Source organism: Bactrocera tryoni, chromosome 3 (genome assembly GCF_016617805.1).
Source record: "Bactrocera tryoni isolate S06 chromosome 3, CSIRO_BtryS06_freeze2, whole genome shotgun sequence".
Taxonomy (NCBI): domain Eukaryota; kingdom Metazoa; phylum Arthropoda; class Insecta; order Diptera; family Tephritidae; genus Bactrocera; species Bactrocera tryoni.
The window spans coordinates 63,271,244-63,292,055 of NC_052501.1; the positions used below are offsets into that span (position 1 = coordinate 63,271,244).

Genomic DNA, 20,812 nt, shown 5'->3' on the forward strand with positions numbered 1-20,812 from the left:
TATTAGTAAAAGCACTTATATTTATATTCTTATAATTCTATGCTTATTACTAAAGATGCTTTGGCATTACATTAAGTGATGAAATGCCAGAGCATTGGATTTCCAATTATTCTCATTATCAAAACAAATAATGGAATATTGGATTTTGCTTACTTATCAAAACAAGTGATATATTGATTTCTTATTAATTAAAGTATTCTGCTGACCAAGCAGTAATACTGTGAGAAGATACAATTTGTTTACATTTATCGTTAAGTATCTGTGTGGCTGCTGCCGTTAACTCCCCCCTCTCTAAGATGAATCGTCCCCGATTCAGTATCATTTTTTGATATTTTGTAAATGCTCTCTAAAATAGCATTATATGACAATTCTTGAAATTTTAATTTTTTGCTTTGCTTATTGGTTTTATATATTTTTTTTAATTTTAAAATCTTATAGATTATGTATATTGTTATTAATAGTACAAGTATTACAATTATGTACCAGAAAAGTGAATGATTTTTAAATTCTTTAATTCTTTCACTCAAAATATTTATGTTTTCAAATTCAAATTCTTTGTTTTTTGTTTCAATGTATTCTATAATTTCAAAGTTATTAATATGATTATTTTTTAAATAATTCCAAATTTTACAATCAATATTTTCGTAAGTTATATTATCAATATTTGTATAATTTTCAAATGTTACAAGGTAAACTCCATTTATGGCAGAGTCATCTATAGTATGATTTCCAGAGACTAATATTGCTCCTTCTTTAATTATATCTATGTCTTTATGTTTTTCTTTAATTTTTTTACATTTCCCTTTTTTATTGGACAAAATATCTGATAGGCAAGTATTTTTATTATTAATTTTACAATAAGTATTTATCATTTCTCTTTTGCAATTTTTAATATTTATATATTCTTTTTTGCATTTTGCAATTTCATTATTAATTATTAATTTACCATCTTTTTGTGGAATTGCTCTTACTTCATAATATTTGCAATCATATATAATTTTTGGATACTTAATATATATAACTATTACATCTTTATTTTGTACTATTTTAAAATTTGAAATATCTATTATATCAGTTATTGTCAATCGTCCATGTTCATTCTTAATTATACTTTTAATCTCGTCTAAATTTAAAATTGTCGTGTTCAAAATTCCTATTTTTCCTATAGCTATTGTATTAATCATATTTTGTAATTCAGTTATTAGGAATTGATTTTTCCGTTTCATTAGAATTTTAATATTTGAGTTTTCATTAATGTTATTGATTGTTTCAGTTAATTGGTTAATAATTCCAAAAATTTTAGAATTTGTTGTGTATTGTTTATTATTATTGTTAATTAATTCGTTTAATTTATTATTTACTAACACTAGGTCGTCATGGTCTGGTGTTCCTGCTATCCACTTCCATAATGTACCTATTTCATTTATTCCTCTCCTATATCTTGTATCTTTAATTTGTAGTTGTTCTAATAAAGTTTCTATGAGTTCCATTTCTGGTTGCCCTTCTAAATTTTTTATATCAAATACATCATTTTTGTTAACTTCTTCTAAGTTATTGTACCTCATTTTACCATAATAATTATTTTTATCTGATATTATTATTTCTTCAAAATATGTTAAATTAGTTATATGAAACACTTCCCCATAGTCGTTATTTAAAGTCCCTTATATCTGCTTTTGCTATTGTTAGCAATATTAAAATAATTATTGTCATTATTTTCTGAAAAAGTAATTAAGTATTCGTTTAGGACTTTATATTATCCTTGTGCACTATTCTTTTCTCTGATTCATTTTAACCTAATTTCTTATATCCTCTTTTACAACCTATTTTTTATAGCTTATTTCTTTATCTTATTATGTTTTCATAAATTATTTCTCCAGGGTGAAATGGGAAGCTTGTATCATTGCCTGAATACATTTGAGAATTTTTTTCTTTTACATGTGTTTGAAGCTCAGTTATTTCTTCGAAATTATTTTCATCGTTAATATTGAAATTATTTATTTTTAAAATATTAGTACCTCCTGTTTTGGAGTACATTTTTTTATTTTAATGTCGGCATTATCTTCGACTGGCGTCCTAGGATTTTCTTGTCCCAAGTAATCAAAATATTGTATTTCTATATTTTTATTTGGTTTTTCACCATTCTTTTTTTGTTTTATTTTGCCGGTAAGAACTTCGGCTGGCGTTTTAGGACGTTTTTGTCCCAAAATAAATTTTTTTAGTATAATATTGCCGGTAAAATCTTCGGCTGGCGGTGTAGAACTTTTTCGTTCCACAATATATTTTTTATTTAATTTGCCGGTATTATCATCGGCTGGCGTCGTAGAACTTCTTTGTTCCACAATATATTTTTTATTTAATTTGCCGGTATTATCATCGGCTGGCGTTGTAGAACTTTTTCGTTCCACAATATTTTTTGCATAATTATTTTTTTCGTTATGTTGGTATAAATCTTCAGCTGGCGTTGTAGAGCTTTCCTGCTCCACAGTATTTATTTTTTTATGTTTGCCGTCGGCTGGCGCTTTAGAAGTCTTTGCTTCCAAAGTAATCTCGTCCTCCTTAACAATCTTTAACTCATCCTTACTTTCTTGATGCTCATATTCGCATTCTAAGCTAAATATATCCTCCTCTTTTTCATTATTTATTATTACAGTTCTATTTTTTCCAAGTTAATCACTGCATTAATGTCCTTCAAAAATTTGTATCCTATTAATAGGTCTGCTTGGTACCAAATTTTCAATTTCGTAAAATATTTAATTTTTACTGAATAATGTGATATTCATTGCTGTCGTGAATTTTCATTTTAGTGTTGAATGATTCGCATTTTCGCCTGTGCTGGTTCACCTATACCAATTTGAATATTCGCCATACGAAACAGTTCGCTTTCGAATTATTTCCACGCCTATCATTAGAACGGCATCAATAATAAAATAATTGTCAAATTATTGTTGAAATTTTTCGTTCAAAATTTTGTGCGCGAAATATATTTGAATCATGTGGCATTTCAATAAAAATTAGATAAAAATTCCTATTTTTATATAATTTAAAAACAATTATTTTAAGGTCAAAAATCGATTAATAAAACGCAATCTGAAATTTTGCTCAGTAAATGGCAGAAAATCCTGATTTAGCGGCTGGCTTCTCTAAACAAGGAAAAGACAGACAAGAAGCGTTATGGAAGGAAACGGCCGCGGATTTGAACAGTGCTGGGCCTCCGACTAAAACGGTGTCTGAGTGGAAAAGGGTAATTTTCATATTAGCACTGGCTAGTAAAATTTTAAAATAATTATTACAAAAATCTGTTAAAGGTTTGGAATGACCAAAAGCGTTACGTACGCAAAAAGTTGACGTTTAATGCGGAACAAATTAGAGGCACTGGTGGGGGACCAAACCTGCATCATAAACTGTCAACATCGGAGGAAACTATTGTAGCAATCACTGGCATGACAAATAGCGTTGAGGGATTGGAAGGAATAGTGTCACACGGATTTCAGCCGCTAAGCACAACTGAGTGTGAATTGGACGCAGAAACAATTGTGAACAAAAGTCCACAGCAAACTCCAAAAGGAACCCCTTTCTTAAAGATGCGCCGTCATCCTCTAAAAGAAAGGGCACATCTGTGATATTAGAAGAAGAAATAGAAGTGCAAAAAGAAATCTTAAAACGGATAAGGAGAATTGAAGACAATACAAGGGCGTTGAATAAAAATTTCACAATTTTAAACAATTTAAAAGAAGAAGAATTAAAAGAACTAAAAAATCAAACGATAGAAAATAAGCGGCATAATATTGAAATAGAAAATTTGAGAAAAAGAGAAATTAAAGCAAAGTTAGAAAAAACAAGAAGGTTAATAGAAATTGAAGAAATGAAGCTTTCAATGATGAAAAGATAACTTATTCAGAATTACATTTTATTAATTTTTAATTTTATATTTATGTGGTCTCATGTTAATTTTTTTTTTATTTTACTTATATTTTATTTGAAATACATTTTATGTTCATTGAATTAGGATTATAAGAAATGAAGAAATAGTTTTTTCGTTACAGAAAAATGGAGTTAGTTTTGTTTTTTCTACAAACGATATTGAAAGAAGTAATAATGCTTTAAGGGAGTGAGTGAGCTATTTGGTTCCTAATTCTTTGCGCTTCGCTCATTCTTTGCATTCCGAAATCTATGTTGTCCTCCTCCATAGTCACTAGAGATTCCTCTTCGTCACAATCAGGTATCTCAACGATATCAGCAAATTGATCTTTGAAATGAATGCATAAATTATGTAACATTACGCACACATTGAATATTTTAGCTGCTTTCTGTGGGCTGTAATAAAGTTCTCTAGCACCAAGCAAACATCTCCATCGGCTTTTAAGCAACCCAATTGCACGTTCTATAATATTTCGGCACCGAGAATGAGCTAAATTAAATTTTGCTTCTACACTTCCCTCTTCAGGTGTCCTATAAGGTGTTAATAAGAAGGATTCCAGAGGATATCCTGCGTCGCCTATTCATAAAATATGTTTTTATGGTTACAAATAAAATTTGTTTAAACTAATTTACCTAACATCCAAAAGTTGCTGCGATTATTGCAAATATGTCTCTTTAGTTCCGAAACGTTCCACACTAAAGAGTCGTGACAAGCTCCTGGATGCGACGCATCAATAAATCGAAACCTCATTTTTTGGTCACAAACCTATAAGTGTTGAAGCATTTATACACCTACAGTATGTACATATAATTTAACAAAAGTACTTACAACAAGAGCATTTAAACTAAAGTATCCTTTTCGATTATAAAATGAGTGCTTATTGTGTTTTGGTCCCACAATTTTTATATGGGTACCATCAATACACCCCATAACACTCGGAATTTTATACTTTTCATAAAATTTAAGAGCAGCACTTCTCATTTCTTCGTTACTCATCCATTTTATCCACAAACGACATAAATTCACTTCGAACACGTCAAGCATCTCTTCCCTAGTGTGGCACTAAAGGCAGACTGTGACAATCCCACATCGTATTCCCTACCGACACCCTTTTGGTAGCCTCCTTCTGCAAAGAAACGCAGCGAAGCCGCCAACTTCACTATTGGGGGTATTCCAAAAGATTTCATCGGGTTTGAAGCTTTGTTTGTTGTAATGTCTAGTAGATATTTAAACGCTGTTTTGTTGGTCCTATAACATTTCTGAAACCCTAGAGGAACAATAGCAAATAAGTTGGTATACTATTTGCATCTGGAATTATTTACAAATTATACACAAATTTACAATTGATCCTGCAATTCAAGCGGATTTGAAGCATCCCTAATCTTTCTACTACGAGCGACTCTTTGATCTTGCACATTTTCATCTGCTAACAGCAGTCTCCTTAAATTTATATTAATCATTTTTAAATTTTTCACTAAAGTAAAATGCGTTCAATTTGGTTTCTTTGTTAATATTTTATTTGACGTTTTGACAGCTGTCATCTCACATTCGAAATTTCGATGTGAAATGCTGTTCACCCGAAATCTTTCTGCGTTCATGGTAAGGTGAACGATTTCGGGTGAACGAAATATTTCTGCTGGTGAACTATTCCACGCCTTATTCATGATAAGGTTGAATGTGATAATAGCGTATTATCGAAAATCCATTAATTGTTTTACTCTCTTTGTATATCCAATTTATTTTTATTTTTTGTATATTCCTGATTTAATATAGCAACTAGTTGTCTCTGTATCTATTAATATTTTAAAGTTTTGACCAGTAACCCTGTCATATAGAAATATATATGGGTAGAGTTAATTTTGGCCTAAAAAATGATCCTCCTTAATATTATTAATGCGCTGTGTCTTAGTCGGTGGCTGCACATTCTGTTGTGTACTTCCATGTGGCCTTTTTTTCCAAATTGTTTTGATTAAATGTTGTTGGCTTTTGCAGCATACGGTTGCGTGTATGGATGCTTGAGTCGACATCCATTGGTATGGTCGATGGTTGGTTATTCTGATAACCCATTCTTTGATGCATTTCTTTGTGGTTTGGACTTGTGGGGAACCCGTAAAGTATTATTCAAATTACCATTATTGAATCTGTTGTTATTATAAGTATATTGCCCCGTTATTATTGTTAGGTTTTGAATTGTTTTGGTTTTTCCAAATGATTATATGCGAAGGACGCTCACATATTGTTAGACTCTAACTCTTGTGCTTTTGCTAAAGATTTGGTAAATCGCTTGGCGATAGAGAAAATAGTATATTAGCTAAATTTCCGTTTAGTCCCGTTATAAATGTGCGTAAAAGCATCCCGCCTATTTTTAGCATTGAATTCCTTAGTTGCGGCGCTTATCTGATCCATAAGTGGGTATTATGGCTTTATTTTATTAGGAAGGTTAATTTTCATTAACCTTATTATAATTTATGTATAAGCTCATTGCGTTGTTAATTCCCTCCAGCTAACATATTACTTCAGGTTTGTAATCGTCACAGCGAATTCTGATTGGTTTGTAATCGTTATTGTTGTCGACTTCGTTAAGTCTTCTATTTGTCTGCGCATTTCAGATATTTCTAATCTAAGTGATGCATTCGTTGCGGCAATTAGTCTTGCGACTAAGGTCTCATTTTCGCTAGTTAGAGCCATTTTTATTTATTAATTTTCCTTTTCTTTAAATATGGGCAATTTTCAATTTTATGGTTGCTTTTACAATAATCGCAATAATGCAACCTTTCGTATTTTGGAGCACTTGTATTACTCCCCATTTAAAACAAATATTCCTTTTTTGATACTTCTATCATCTCTATAGTTTCAGACATAACTGTCTCCTGATTATAATAATCCTCAAGTGTGGCCTTCTTATCTTTTCCTATATATTTAAAAACTTTCTCCATACATTTAATTTTAAGTTTATCTTTATTCACATCCCTTTCTTTTTTGTTAATGCTGTCGACTAATACAAATCCTTCAAGATTTCTAACTATTCTGTCTATTTCGTTATAGTCCAAGTCAGTTGGTAGAGCATCCGTCATTTTGTTTTTTTATTTTTTTCCCTAATTTTTATTTTAATTTTTATTTTTTGATCCTTTCTAGGAAAGGAGACTCTTCTATTCTGGAGGGTCTGAAGTTCAGAATCGCAGAATTGAGTTTTATTATAAACCGGAGGGTCCCCCTTGCGGTGGTGAATCGCGGTTTTTTTTTTTTAAATATTTTATTATTTGGCTGGTCGAGCCTTTCAAAATATTTTATTACTTGGCTGGTCGAGCCTTCAATGATTCTTAATAGTTTAAACTTAATTGCTAAAATTGATTGTCTTATATATTAATGTACTAATATATTTGATAAATGTGGATAATAAAATCTTACTCCTTCTTCTCCTCGTCTCTTGTGGTGTGTTGTAATTTCCTTAGTCCTTGGTTTCCCTCGATGGCTACGCCGCTGCTTGACGTGCAATGCCTAATGATGTTTTTTTTTGTTTTTTAAATATTTGTATTTTGTGATTTAAGTCACTCTTTACTTTTTTATTCACTGTTAATTTTTTAAAAAATTTGTTCTTATTTATTCTGCGATTGTCACAACACAACAAGCAATGAAGTTTTTGCTCACTTTACTTCAAGTTTGGTTTGGCTTTTCTCCCTATTCTTGGGATACTTGTTTTTTCTTTTTAATTTTTAATGCGTTATTCACATATGTACTACCTCTCGCACGAGGTTTATGCACGTTTACCGGTTAGTGTTCACTAATCGCGACCGTTATGGTTCTAGGGATACATTTCTCTCCCTTTATACGACGAACACGTGCCTTAACGTTGGGCGCCAATTAACTTTCCTGGTGTGGGAAGTATTAAAAAAATATATTCCGTTCCGCTACGCGCGGTAGAAATTAAACAAAGTGTTGGTTTGAGTGACAATATATGGTGCGCTTTGATCATCAAGATGATCACTCAATACGCTTGCCGATTATACACTGATCTTTATTAGTAAAAGCACTTATATTTATATTCTTATAATTCTATGCTTATTACTAAAGATGCTTTGGCATTACATTAAGTGATGAAATGCCAGAGCATTGGATTTCCAATTATTCTCATTATCAAAACAAATAATGGAATATTGGATTTTGCTTACTTATCAAAACAAGTGATATATTGATTTCTTATTAATTAAAGTATTCTGCTGACCAAGCAGTAATACTGTGAGAAGATACAATTTGTTTACATTTATCGTTAAGTATCTGTGTGGCTGCTGCCGTTAACTATATGCATATTCTCTGTTTGAGTATGTGGAGAACTGTTAAAAATGTTAACATTTCACAGCGTGATTTCTGTAGTTGTGTGGTGAGATTCCGTGTCGCAATTTTATAAAATGTTCGCTGCACCTTCGCTATGTTTTATGTTCTCTGGGTAATAGTGCCCATACACGAGCAGACAAGTGCGTTCGATCGGTATGAATTCGTTTGCCCATACACGACACACAAATCCATTTTGCGTTCGTTCTTCACAGAGTTAACATGTGCAACAGGCAAGCGGAACATTTCTTGGAATTTATTTCTAATGTAGCATTTTTATCTATTTCATTGTATTTCGTTAATAAGTTATTCCAACTTTTATATTTCTTACACTATGTATATGTATGAGCGCTTGGGCAAAAAGCGAAAACTTTGAAGCGTGATTTCTCGGTTTTTCATTTTTACGATTATTCTTAATTGGCGGGCAGGATAGAAAAAAAACTAAACGTCGTATGGAATTAGGGCAAAGTTTATTATCATTGACATAAAATTATCTTATATTTAAACTAAAAAAATATTAAGAAAAGTCAAGTTTTAACATATTTTTAAACAGCATAGAGTAAAATTCTTTTGATCAAAAGCCACTATTTATTCAATTTTTAATAAAATTTTAAATTTTACACTTTTTTTGGAAATTTCTTAGTTTAACTAGAAGATAAATTAATAAAAAATATGAATCTCTTTGAATTTTTTGTTTTCGATAGAAATTGCGACTTGCATCCTGCCCGCCGTCCGAAAAATGTACATGCGAGATGCATCGGGTAATTGCTTCCCAAAGGCAGAATATCAAAGATTTCGTATCCAAAAAATTTGTGAAAGATGTTCAAATATATACATAACTATAAAGCCAAGAAATTTCGCTTGAATCAATTATTTCTTTCCCTCCCAAAAAAATCCTCAAATAATCGATTTTTTGAAGCCTCGAAAGCAGGCTCTCCCCTTAACACTTGCCATTGTCCGCGATCTTCACTGTTCGGCGACACGAGAGAAATGAGATTTTGTGCGCCGACAACTCCACACACGATAAACATGTTCGCGCACCGATCGTAAAAAAATCAAACATTTCCGCGAACAAGGATCGGTACGCGAACAAGCCCATACACGATAAACGCACACATACCGATCGAACTAACCGTCAGTAAAGTTACCGATTGTAACTAATTGTGCGTTCGAGTAGTCGTAGATGTCCGTTGTCGCAGTGGCATCGTAAATTAAAAGACATATTAGAATTCTTAAAATAATGGTGCGGCGGCTGACGACTAGCATCTCCTGTTTGTTTCCTACTAAGAGGCCCTTTCCTGCACACTTTTTGTCCTGGGATGGTGACTTTGGTCACCGGGTTCTGGGGCCTAGTGGTGATGTTCCTTCGTCCTGGCGTTTGTTGCGACGTTAGGGACCTGAAGCCGGTTTCCTTGTAGACTTTTATTTTTAAGTCCTTCTTGGTTCACGGTAAGGACTTAACCATGTCCTTTTTTCCTACACTTCACTCACGATTCACTACAACTAGGCCCCACGTTGGGCGCCACTTAACGATTTTCCCACTGATTTAAAAAAAAAAAATCGTTTTTGGTCAGCACGACCTTCTCGTTATAACTTTATTTTTAAAACTGATTTTTACAATGTTCTTAATCTAAAAGCTTAACTAAATGTACCGGGCAAAACATAATTAAATTCCACGAATTCGCTAATTTAGGTGGCGCGTATGCTGTGCTGTGCTGTGGGAAACATTGTGTAACTTGAGTTCCATATCCGCTCTACCTGCATTAGTAAGTATTGCTGATGAATTAGCTTATTATTTCGCAATGTTAACATATGCCATGTTAACACTTCCCTCTTAAAAGCGTTCGTCCTCGAGCGTTGTCAAAAATAAGGTAAGTTGTTGAAATTTATGTATGTTGGCTGATCATTTGGGGAATCTTTGATTTGATTCATCCTGAGGTTTGTTGCCGGGATCTGGTTAGTATCGCTATTGGATGATATGCTTATTTTATTTTGAGATTTCTTCCAAAATTTGCAAAAAATTATTGTGACGATGGAAGTAGCTGCAACTGCTCCAAGCGAAAGTGAGCCGTTGGATATAGTTGCTGCCTTCAGGAGATTTATTCTTCGAATGTTACTTATGTGGAGTTCTTTCAAAGCTTCTAGTGAAAGTAATTCAATTCTATTTTTCTCAATTGGTGCGGGTTGCAGGACTGCTGGGATAGCGGGAAGTGGAATTAAATCGAGGTTAATATAAGTTTGACCATTGATTTTCAGCGTTGAATTATGGAAATTGATGAGCAGCGTTCCTGACAAGTTGTTGATCATTCCGTCAGCATCTATGTGTCCTTGAAAGCCATTAAGTAGTAAAATTCCGGTTCTTTTTTCGCCCATTGTATGGCGTATTTTACGTTAATCAATTCTTCTTTTATTAATCTTATTCTATTTTGCAAATTAATAATTGTTTCATTTTCTACATCCGAATCTTTTTTTATATTATTAAAAAGTTTATTTACTATTTTAGTTACGTTATTTAATTTTTCGTTAAAGATGTCATTTATAATTACTTGTTTATTATTAATTTCATTTCCGTTACTGGATGTTATTTCCAGATCTTCATTATCGGGGGATCCGGCGATTAATTTCCAAGCCGTTCCCAAAATATTTATTGATCTTCTAGATCCTTTTTCAACCGGTTTAATGGTTTCTAAGATTTGGAGGGATTGGGTTAGTTCGTGCTCTAGGATAGGATAGTGTCCTTAGGTATGTCCGAGTAAACGAATTTACCAATGTCCGTCAGAAATTGTTCGTATTTGTTAAGGTCTATTACGTGTATTAGTCTAAAGGCTCCGTTCTGAATTTTTGCTAATCCGTCATTTATTGTAACTAATTGTGCGTTCGAGTAGTCGTAGATGTCCGTTGTCGCAGTGGCATCGTAAATTAAAAGACATATTAGAATTCTTAAAATAATGGTGCGGCGGCTGACGACTAGCATCTCCTGTTTGTTTCCTACTGAGGGGCCCTTTCCTGCACACTTTTTGTCCTGGCATGGTGACTTTGGTCACCCGGTTTTGGGGCCTAGTGCTGATGTTCCTTCGCCCTGGCGTTTGTTGCGACGTTATGGACCTGAAGTCCGTGGTAAGCCGGTTTCCTTGCAGACTTTTATTTTTAAGTCCTTCTTGGTTCACGGTAAGGACTTAACCATGTCCTTTTTTAGTACACTTCACTCACGATTCACTACAACTAGGCCCCACGTTGGGCGACACTTAACGATTTTCCCACTGATTGAAAGAAAAAAATCGTTTTTGGTCAGCACGACCTTCTCGTTATAACTTTATTTTTAAAACTGATTTTTACAATCTTCTTAATCTAAAAGCTTAACTAAATGCACCGGGCAAAACATAATTAAATTCCACGAATTCGCTAATTTAGGTGGCGCGTGTGCTGACAGTGCGTATGTGCTGTGCTGTGGGAAACATTGTGTAACTTGAGTTCCATATCCGCTCTACCTGTATTAGTAAGTATTGCTGATGAATTAGTTTATTATTTCGGCAATGTTAACATATGCCATGTTAACATGTATTTTGTTTTTTTTCGGAACTGTAGAAAATATTTTTTTATTCGTCCACTTAATGTTCATTAGCGAAGTTGGGGATTTTATTTTGTATGTAATTTTGGTTTAGTACCTTTGTTATTTTTGGAATTTTAATCATTAACAGCGGTGCTAATGTTCTGTTTTGTGTAATATGTAATCACTTTGCACAATAATGTTTTTTTTTTTTTTTGATTTTACAGCAGTTTTATTTTAATTTGTTGTAATGAAGTTAATATATGAATGTTCGTTTTACACAAAATTAGTTTAGCACTTCTATAGTTTTTATTATTATATTTAGTAATATTAAAAAAAAATTTTTTCGTTTGCGACTTTCTATCCACATCCCATCCTCGCCAGTTATATTTTTCTCTAACCCGGTTGAAACCCGACGTTCAGCGTTATATTTTAATTTTAGGCCAGTAAAACCCGCCAAAGTAACAAACCACTTTTTTATTTAATAGTATTTATTTAAGTTTAAGACGAAGCGTCAAACCGCTAAAGTAATTCTTTTTAAAAATATCCTTTAGTCTAACGAAACATCATTATTTATACCCTAGCTTAACATACGATATCTTATTAACATTCTTAGCAGAGTGGGTATTATGTGTTAAGTACATTAACATTGTGGATCTCTATATATAGATAAATACATTTAACTTGAATAGTAACTATGTAAAGGGATTGAGATCGTTGAGAAAGCTAAAAAAAACAAAATTGTTTTCGCGTTTAACAACGGTGCTGCATGGATGGCAGCGCGACCGCGTTACTTTATTGATTGACATAAAATGTGACTAAAATTAGTGCTTAACATAATTTTATACCTAAATTCCGTCTAGCCTGCAGTGTTGTGGCGTGATGCACGTCCAGGAATTGGCTTGTGAAGGTGCATAAGCATTTCGGGTGCGCGTGCCGGAAGTCAAGTCGTTGTTACTGAAACTGCTGCGGCGATTTGCTTAAGTCAGTAAGTTATGTAGTAGTTGTGCAAGTTATATTGTCGAATTGTTAATAGGTGTTGTATTAACTCTTCCCCTCTTAGTTCGATCGTCCGCGATCGGTGTTATTGTTGGGCTGCGATGTTGTAATTTGCAGGAACGGGCCTTTCTGCACGTTTGCAATAAATTCTGCTTCTGGGCTAGGCGAAATGTACATTTTTTGTTTTTCTTTGATAATAAAAAATAAAATTGCAGTAGTGACTACTATAATTAAAACAATTGAAATATCAGAACTTAAGCTAATTATTGAGGATACACTGTTTCCATTCTTTAGTAATTTAAAATTATTTTCATGCTGAAGCTGTTTTATGTACAATGCTTCCATCTTTATTTCTTTATTAATTTCGTTTGTATCATTTATTTTTGTTATTACATTTGGTAAGGCAAATGTTTCAAATATCCTCAAGTTTACATTGAAATATGTTCTATTAGAAATCTTTATCTCACAATTTTCGAACCTTAATAAAAATGTGCCTTTTTGGCTTATCTTTTGTTTATTACAATTTTGGGTTATATTTGAATTAAAATTCTTAAATACAAGGGTGCCTGTTAGCACTTCTATTAGATCAGGTTCATTAAAATTTTCAAGCTTACAGCTCGCTTCTTTAAACATTAATATATTGCCTATACATGTGTCTTCAATTCTTATTCTTTTCTAAATTATCCTTAATTTCTAATTGGTACATTTTATTGTCCTCGTCTACAAGGATTTCTGAATGGCTTAGTATTACTGATTTATTATTAATGTTTGGGATGGGTTCAAACTTTATTTTGGATAATGTATTCTGGAAATATTGAGGTATGAGGAGGGATAGGATGATTGTATTTTCCTGAAATAGTACGGCTGTTCTAATGTGGCTGTAACTTTCAAAATTGCTAATATGATTCAGTTCAGTAAGGGTTAGAATGTCCGTTGGCAAGATACCTAATTTAGTTGAAAAAATGATTTGTCCGATGTCATCTTCGTGATTGCGTAAAAGCGATATGTCGTTGTTATTTTGGTAAGTATGCATGATGAATTGAATTTCGTCCTCTATTGTCTTTATTTTATTTTGTGCTAATTCAGTAAATTGGTTTATGTATCTACTAATAACAGTTTGTTGTTTGTTTATGTGGTCTGTAACGTTCGTTATCTGTCCAGAAAGAAAGTCGCTAATTTGCATTAAATTGTTAACATTATTCGTGGTAATTTCTTCGTTATTATGAATTTGTGTGAGAGCGTCCCTAATTTCTTTTTCATCGTCACTGTCCATGGAGCCTGCTATAAATTTTAGTCCTTTTCCTACGATATTGAGTAAGCCTCGTTTGACTTTAAAGTGCGGATGCAAACCGTCTAACTTAGCTTCCAAAAAAACAAAATTTTTATGGATTGAGTCAAGAAATTGTCTGTCCTCAAAAGTGATTGCTTTTAGAGTGTTAATGTTGCCTGAGATGAGCGATAGCGTTTCTTCATATTTCGTTAAATTGATGAAATGTAAAATTTTGTCGTAATGGTTGATTGTCCTTACTTCTCCTGCCTTAATGGGTAGGTACCCGTTGTTGTTGGTAAGATCCTGTATGTCGATTTGTTGTGTGATCACGGTCAATGTCATCGTTAGTTGAATCAGAAAGGTATAGTAGCGGGTCATTATGACTAATGCTTGTAGCGCTGGTTTTGTGCTTTTATTTTCTTCCTTCGTTACGGATTCTGTAGTTAAAGCTGTTGATGCTGTTGTAACTTTTCGATATAGAATTTCACGCTGCTCACAGAACTTGCTTTATAGTACACTTCTTATTGAAAGTCAAATATTTTTACTATCCTTTGTTCGTTTAAGGATAGATTTTCCTCACATTTTTTTTTTGCACCTTCACTTCTTATTTTATCCTTGTTCGTTTAGGGATATTATTTATATAGATTTTTCTTCTTTATTGTCCAACACTTTATTACAGTATTTTTTGTTATTATTCTAGTTTAAAATTTTTTTATATCCGTAATGTCTCCTTTTTGCCTAAGCTACTAAGGAACCGACCGATCGACTCTTTTTGTTTTTAGCAAAGTAGCTTTACGCCTAACTTTTTAGCTAAGTTTTTACACTTTTACACGGCGCGTGATACAGGTGGCTTTACGCTCCTTTGCATCTAAGTTGTCCTTGCACTTTACGTGACTTTTAGTACAAACAGCTTTACGCTCGCTTGCAATTCGCTCGGACGCCAGTTAAGCTTTCTCTCGTTGAGAAAGCTAAAAAAAACAAAATTGTTTTCGCGTTTAACAACGGTGCTGCATGGATGGCAGCGCGACCGCGTTACTTTATTGATTGACATAAAATATGACTAAAATTAGAGCTTAACATAATCTAGCCTGCAGTGTGGTGGCGTGATGCACTTCCAGGAATTGGCTTGTGAAGGTGCATAAGCATTTCGGGTGCGCGTGCCGGAAGTCAAGTCGTTGTCACTGAAACTGCTGCGGCGATTTGCTTAAGTCAGTAAGTTATGTAGTAGTTGCGCAAGTTATGTTGTCGAATTGTTGATAGGTGTTGTATTTACTTACATATGTAACTTGTGTGTGTGAGTGGGTGTGTGTGATTACGATATTAAGATACCCTGCCGGCAACTCAGCTAACATTTAATGCACTTTAATCTAACTATTTCGCAACTAGAGGCGGTTGATACTTGGACTATTTTTCATGGAGCCAACTGACTATTTTATTATTGCGATGTCCTAGGCAGTAGTCAATTATCCGACTCTGCATGACTTTTCAACTAGCTTAAACCCTGCAAAAAATGCGACTAGTCCGGGATGTGTCCGGGATTAGTCGCAAAGGAACATGCGACTAATCCCACTTTACATCTCTTTGTATGGACTGAACTGTTCCCTTTTGTTCGAGCATGTCCTATGAAGAGACTAATTGTACCCATTTATACCCAAATGGGTATAAAAAGGGACTAGTCGCTTTGTAGGTCGTAATGGTAGCAGAATGAGACTAGTCGTTATAAAACCTCTAAAATCCCTTTAACAATCAAGATAAATTTTATCCGAAGCCTTCGTTTTAAAATATGTATTTTTATTTAATTGACTTTAAACACTTTAAATACAGCTTCTCTAACATAAATCTGACAAATCAAAATTTTTGCAAAACTCATGAAAGAAATTATCATCAAAATTTAAAAAAATGTATCTTAAAAAAAATCGTTTACGCAGTTTTGTACTCCACTCAAATAGTTCGCGTTGATTTCTTGCTTTCATATAACGCGTGAACAAAATTTATTCTTTAAGAAAAAAAAACGATATAAAATGGGCTACAAACTTTTAGGAGAATATTTCTTGTGAGTTTTTAGCTGCGAAAATTTTAAAATAAATATTCGTTCTGGTTTCTTTACGAGTTTTATAAATCACATTTTTTAAATAATTTTATAATAAAAATTAAAAAAGAAAAATTCAGTCCAGAAATAAGAAGTCAGAATTTAAAGTCTGAAATATTACAACTTTGTACTATTGCAGTTTTATATTAAAAAAAAAAAAAAAACAATTGGAGGGGTAGTAGTTTAAGATGCAGAATTCTTCTTTTTTTGTCGATAAGCTTTCTTAAAGCATTTAGCTTTTTCGAAAGCAATGGCTTTGCGCAGCGCGTCCTCCGGCGACAATCCCTTAAATGGTAATTTGGCAATGGCTCCTAAATGAAAAGAAGATTTAATTTAACTTGAAATAAAAACATACATATGTGTAAAACAATGGTATGGAATATTTATCTTACCAGTCAATGAAGCATAAAAATTTGGGAAATATTTTAAGCTTATCTTTCCATGTGAACCATCCATGTTTATTGACGCTATGACGTCCTTATTTAACAGCAGCCTTATATTTCTGAGATTGTTGCATAAAATAGCAGACATCGCAGATTCCTATAAAATATGTTTAAATAATATTTGTAAACTGAGCTATGATATAAATCTATATATCAAATTAACTTACATATACATCTCTGTTAGTAGAGTAATTTTTTCCTCCAACTGATGCATTTCTGGGACGTCACTTATTGGGAAATATTTTGTGATGGGTGCATTTTTTGATTCTTGGCGAATCAATTGCTCAGTCGCCACCTTTTGGACCGCTATTGCATCCATTATAGCAGTATTCTGTGCTTCGACTATCAATTGCAGGTCGTCTAATTTTTTGCCAATATCCTGTGACTGCTTTTCAAACGTGTTGCAGTGGCTGCAGCAAACAACTTCAAACACGCCTTGGTTGGATTCTAAAACAATAAATTTAAATGCTCCAGAGTACAGATTATCGAATCATAGACGAACATACAAATTCAAATTTACTATTACTAAAAGAATTTACCATTGGTATATTTAGTGGCCGACGTTGAAACGCTGATCCCACGTGATTCTAAAAATTAAGGCATTTTAAGTGTAATAGTAGTTTTCTAAATACATTTTCGAAGATGTCTTCACCTATAGTGCATTCACTGGATACACTAATGTTTTGTCCAAGGTGGGCAGTGTCAATGCCATCTGTAAAGCAAAGTTTGTTTTAAGTTTTTATGAATTACGGATTATAATTGTTAAATGATGAATACCTACATCTTGCCTTTTTCATTGGAATTGCTGTGGTTGACGTTTTGGGATTTGGTGCTCCATATTTTTTGAAGTGCTCAAGAAAAAAAGAAAAATTAGTAATTGTTTCCATAAAAAAAATGATAAAAAATTAACTATTACAATAAACGAAGGTTACATGCAAGTATGTAATATTGGAATAAGAAGAACTTTCTCTAGAAGAGGGATACACATTAATTTATACTCTACATCATCCAGAGAAAACTCCTCTATATCAGATGACAGAATATGGTCCGCAGTACATATTCCCATAGTATACGAATCAATGGGCTCTGTGAAATAGCTTTCTAGGTGTAAAAATCTCTTTCCTTTGATAACTTAAAACTTAAGTTAGCTACTTAGTAGTTGGCTATATATTAGTTATTAGCTATTTATTTAAGTTAACTACAAGTTGGTTACTTAGCAGTTAGTTAAAAATTAGTTATTTCGTAGTAAGCTATCAGTTGACTTTTTTTAAATTAGCTACAAATCAATTACGCAAGTTAAAAAAGGCCGAAAAATAAAGTATTAATTTTCTATTTTATTCTTCTTTTTTTAATACATACTGCATGGAAATGCCGTTTTTTAATGATTTTTAAGGCGTTCCTTATCTCCTTTTCGTTGTCTTCAAAACCAAGCGAACGACAAGCATCTGTTTAAAATATTTAAAATATATTTGAGCTATGTTATTCGAAATATGTTTACATATATGCTTTCAATATATGGGTTACCCATTAAAGTTTGGTAAAAAGCTTCGAAATCTTTCAAACGCTTTTTGCCGTGGACTCCATCCAAATTGACTTCTATGCACACACTTTGGGAAATAACATCTGTCAATATTTTCGCCAGGCGTCCTTTTAATAAAGCCTTCATCCTGTTAACCTGTTAAGTAAGTTATAGTTATAAAAACTTTTAGTATAGTAATGCATTTTAGCAAGGTATTAAATTCATGGAACACAATTTTTAAGACTTACATACATACGTAGAGGTCACGATTGTCCTCACTAATAATAGTGTTGAAGTGGTGTAAGTCGTTGACACTTCTTATGGGGAAAACTGCACGTTTGAAGACAATGCTTCAGAAATATTTAAATAACCATTTTGCAAAGCATTAATAGCATTGGCACGTGCAGACCATCTAGTTTCCGAAAGAGACTTTAGGACTCTATTTGCTCCTAAATGCTCTGTCAAAATTTTCCATCGTTTTGTCGAAGCCGAGAAAAAATTGAACAATTTTTGTACAAATAGAAAGAATAATACCGCTTTAGTAACACACTCAATAGCCTGAACACTAAATTTAGCGAATGTGCCGCACATGGAACGTAAATCGCAAATTCGCAAATTTCTTTTATTCTTGACTGAACACCAGAGTACTTTCCAGACATATTTGATGGTCTGCTGTTGCTATGTTGTATATGTATGTATATGCAGGCGTGGCGGTTCATGTAAATTTCGGATGGGTAGAATAAATTAAAAAAAAATTCAAAAAAAATTATGTATTTATTGCAAAAACAATTTTTCTTCTCGGCGATTTTGCTATAAACTTATCCATTAACAAATTTAAATCTAATTTTGATGCTTCATTTGCGGAAACGTGCAAAATAGCCACATTATTTAACCTGTCCTGGAGCATGGTTGAGCGTAAATAAGAGTTTAATCTTCGAAGGACAGAGAAACTCCTTTCGTTCGAACATGATCATCCCGGAATCGTTATTAACATTCACACAAAGCGTATAAAATCAGGTATAAGCCCCTGACACCATTCGAACTCCTTGCAAAAATTTAAAATTTCTTAAAACATTTTGACACTTCTTTTTTGCCGTTTCACCAATTGCCAAAACATATCTCTGTCGCTTAAAAGTCGTTCCTTGTCAAAATCTTTTTCATAAAATTTAAGGACTTCATCCACATTTTCTGTTCCGCACAATGTAAATTGTTCCAATGATTTGAAAAATTGAGCAGAATCATTTTCGAATCGACTTCTGAGGGACTCAATCAGCTGGTCGTACACTTCAAAGAACTGTTTCCTATAATATTCTTCAGGCGATTTAAATATATGGGCTTCGCTTCTGCCTTGATCGAGCCTTTTACTTATTTTGCGTTGACGAGGAAGCATAGGGTCATCAAGTTCAAGTTCGACAGCGCCTTGCATACTCTCGAAAATAGTAAAAATAAAATATATTAAAATAAAATCATACAAAAATTTATTTTGACGTACCTAGTCGAACAATAGGCTGCAAGAGGCGGTAAAAGAATGTCTTTCTTTTGGTCTGTTTCACTCTGAAATTGTTTAAATTGGTCCAAGCGTTTAGGAGAATCTCGTACAAAGTTTATTAGATCTTTAGTTATTCCAATAAATTTTCGAGCAATATTAATATTTTATAGCGAATCTTGAACAACAAGGTTGAGGTTGTGTGCGTTACAGTGAACAAACAAAGCCCGAGGCTCTTCCTCACGAATGCGTTTCTGTAGCCCAGAATCTTACCACTAACATTTGAAGCACCATAATAGCATTGACCTCTGAGTTTAGAAAGAGGTAATTTATATTGCGCCAATACTGCATTAACTAGGTTAAATAAAGTTTGGGACTTTGTGTCCGGTGTTGAAAAAAACCGACAAAATATTCACTGGCATTCAAATCTTCAGTGACATATCTTAGGCAAACACTTGCGACATCTGCAGTTTCATCTAATAAAATTGAGAAAAATTCTGCGTTTCGTATTTCTTCCACAATCGATGTCAAAGTAGCAGTGGCCATTAGGTCTAAGATTTCGTTTTGAATATCGTGGTGAAATCATTTGAAGCCATCTCTTTTCAACCAAGATTTTAGCTCTGGCACGTCTTCTGCTCGGGCATTTAGAATGGCCAAGAAATTTGACTTTTTATCATCATTATGTCCTCTTATAGGAAGACCTTGTTGTGCCAGAACTAACAAGGTACTAAATATTTTCTGGAGCGCAGTTCTATTCTCCATCATCTGTTTCAGGTGTGCAGTTGATAATTTCTGTACAACATTTGTAGTTGAAACACGCCTTAAATTTTCAACGCTCTCAATATGTAATGCACTTAGTGAATGAGATTTTATTCTCTTAGCCGTGTGCTTCCAATTGTTGAAACCTTCGTCAACCCAAGCATGTTTGGATTGATTGGAACGAGAATCAAATTTAATCGTAAGTTTTTTTTCGCACGACTCACAGCGAATGCTACAAATTGCTTTGTTTTTATTATTGAGTTGAAGCCATTGAAATTTTTGCTACCAGCGCTCAAAATTTGAAAGTTGAGAAGCAATTTGTATACTATTCGCTGGAAAAATATTCACCTTTCAGTTTTGACCTATATTAACCAATAAAATTACTTACCATTTTCAGAACACTTATCCACGCTATCTGCATTAGAATTTAATTGTCCACCTTGAATATG

General features: G+C 33.1%; 1 protein-coding gene and 1 long non-coding RNA gene across 3 annotated transcripts; both read right to left on the bottom strand.

Moving 5' to 3' along the window:
- Window positions 1-3,945: 3,945 nt before the first annotated feature.
- LOC120770136 lies at window positions 3,946-4,961 on the bottom strand. Its single transcript, XR_005704912.1, has 3 exons — window positions 4,751-4,961; window positions 4,555-4,687; window positions 3,946-4,498 (listed from the first exon to the last, which is right to left on the bottom strand). It is a non-coding gene; the product is annotated as an uncharacterized LOC120770136 (long non-coding RNA).
- Window positions 4,962-15,823: 10,862 nt separating this feature from the next.
- Window positions 15,824-17,403, bottom strand: LOC120770129. 2 transcript variants are annotated; one of them, XR_005704911.1, is made up of 5 exons: window positions 17,381-17,403; window positions 17,252-17,311; window positions 17,139-17,186; window positions 16,549-17,046; window positions 15,824-16,467 (listed from the first exon to the last, which is right to left on the bottom strand). XR_005704911.1 is itself a non-coding variant. In XM_040097311.1 (4 exons), the coding sequence occupies exons 1-4, from the start codon at window positions 17,394-17,396 to the stop codon at window positions 16,763-16,765; spliced, it is 408 nt and encodes a 135-aa protein (XP_039953245.1). In that variant the 5' UTR covers window positions 17,397-17,403; the 3' UTR covers window positions 15,824-16,762. The 2 variants fall into 2 exon arrangements, 1 of the variants encoding a protein (XP_039953245.1); XM_040097311.1 differs by having other exon boundaries at window positions 15,824-17,046.
- Between the last annotated feature and the right edge of the window lie 3,409 nt (window positions 17,404-20,812).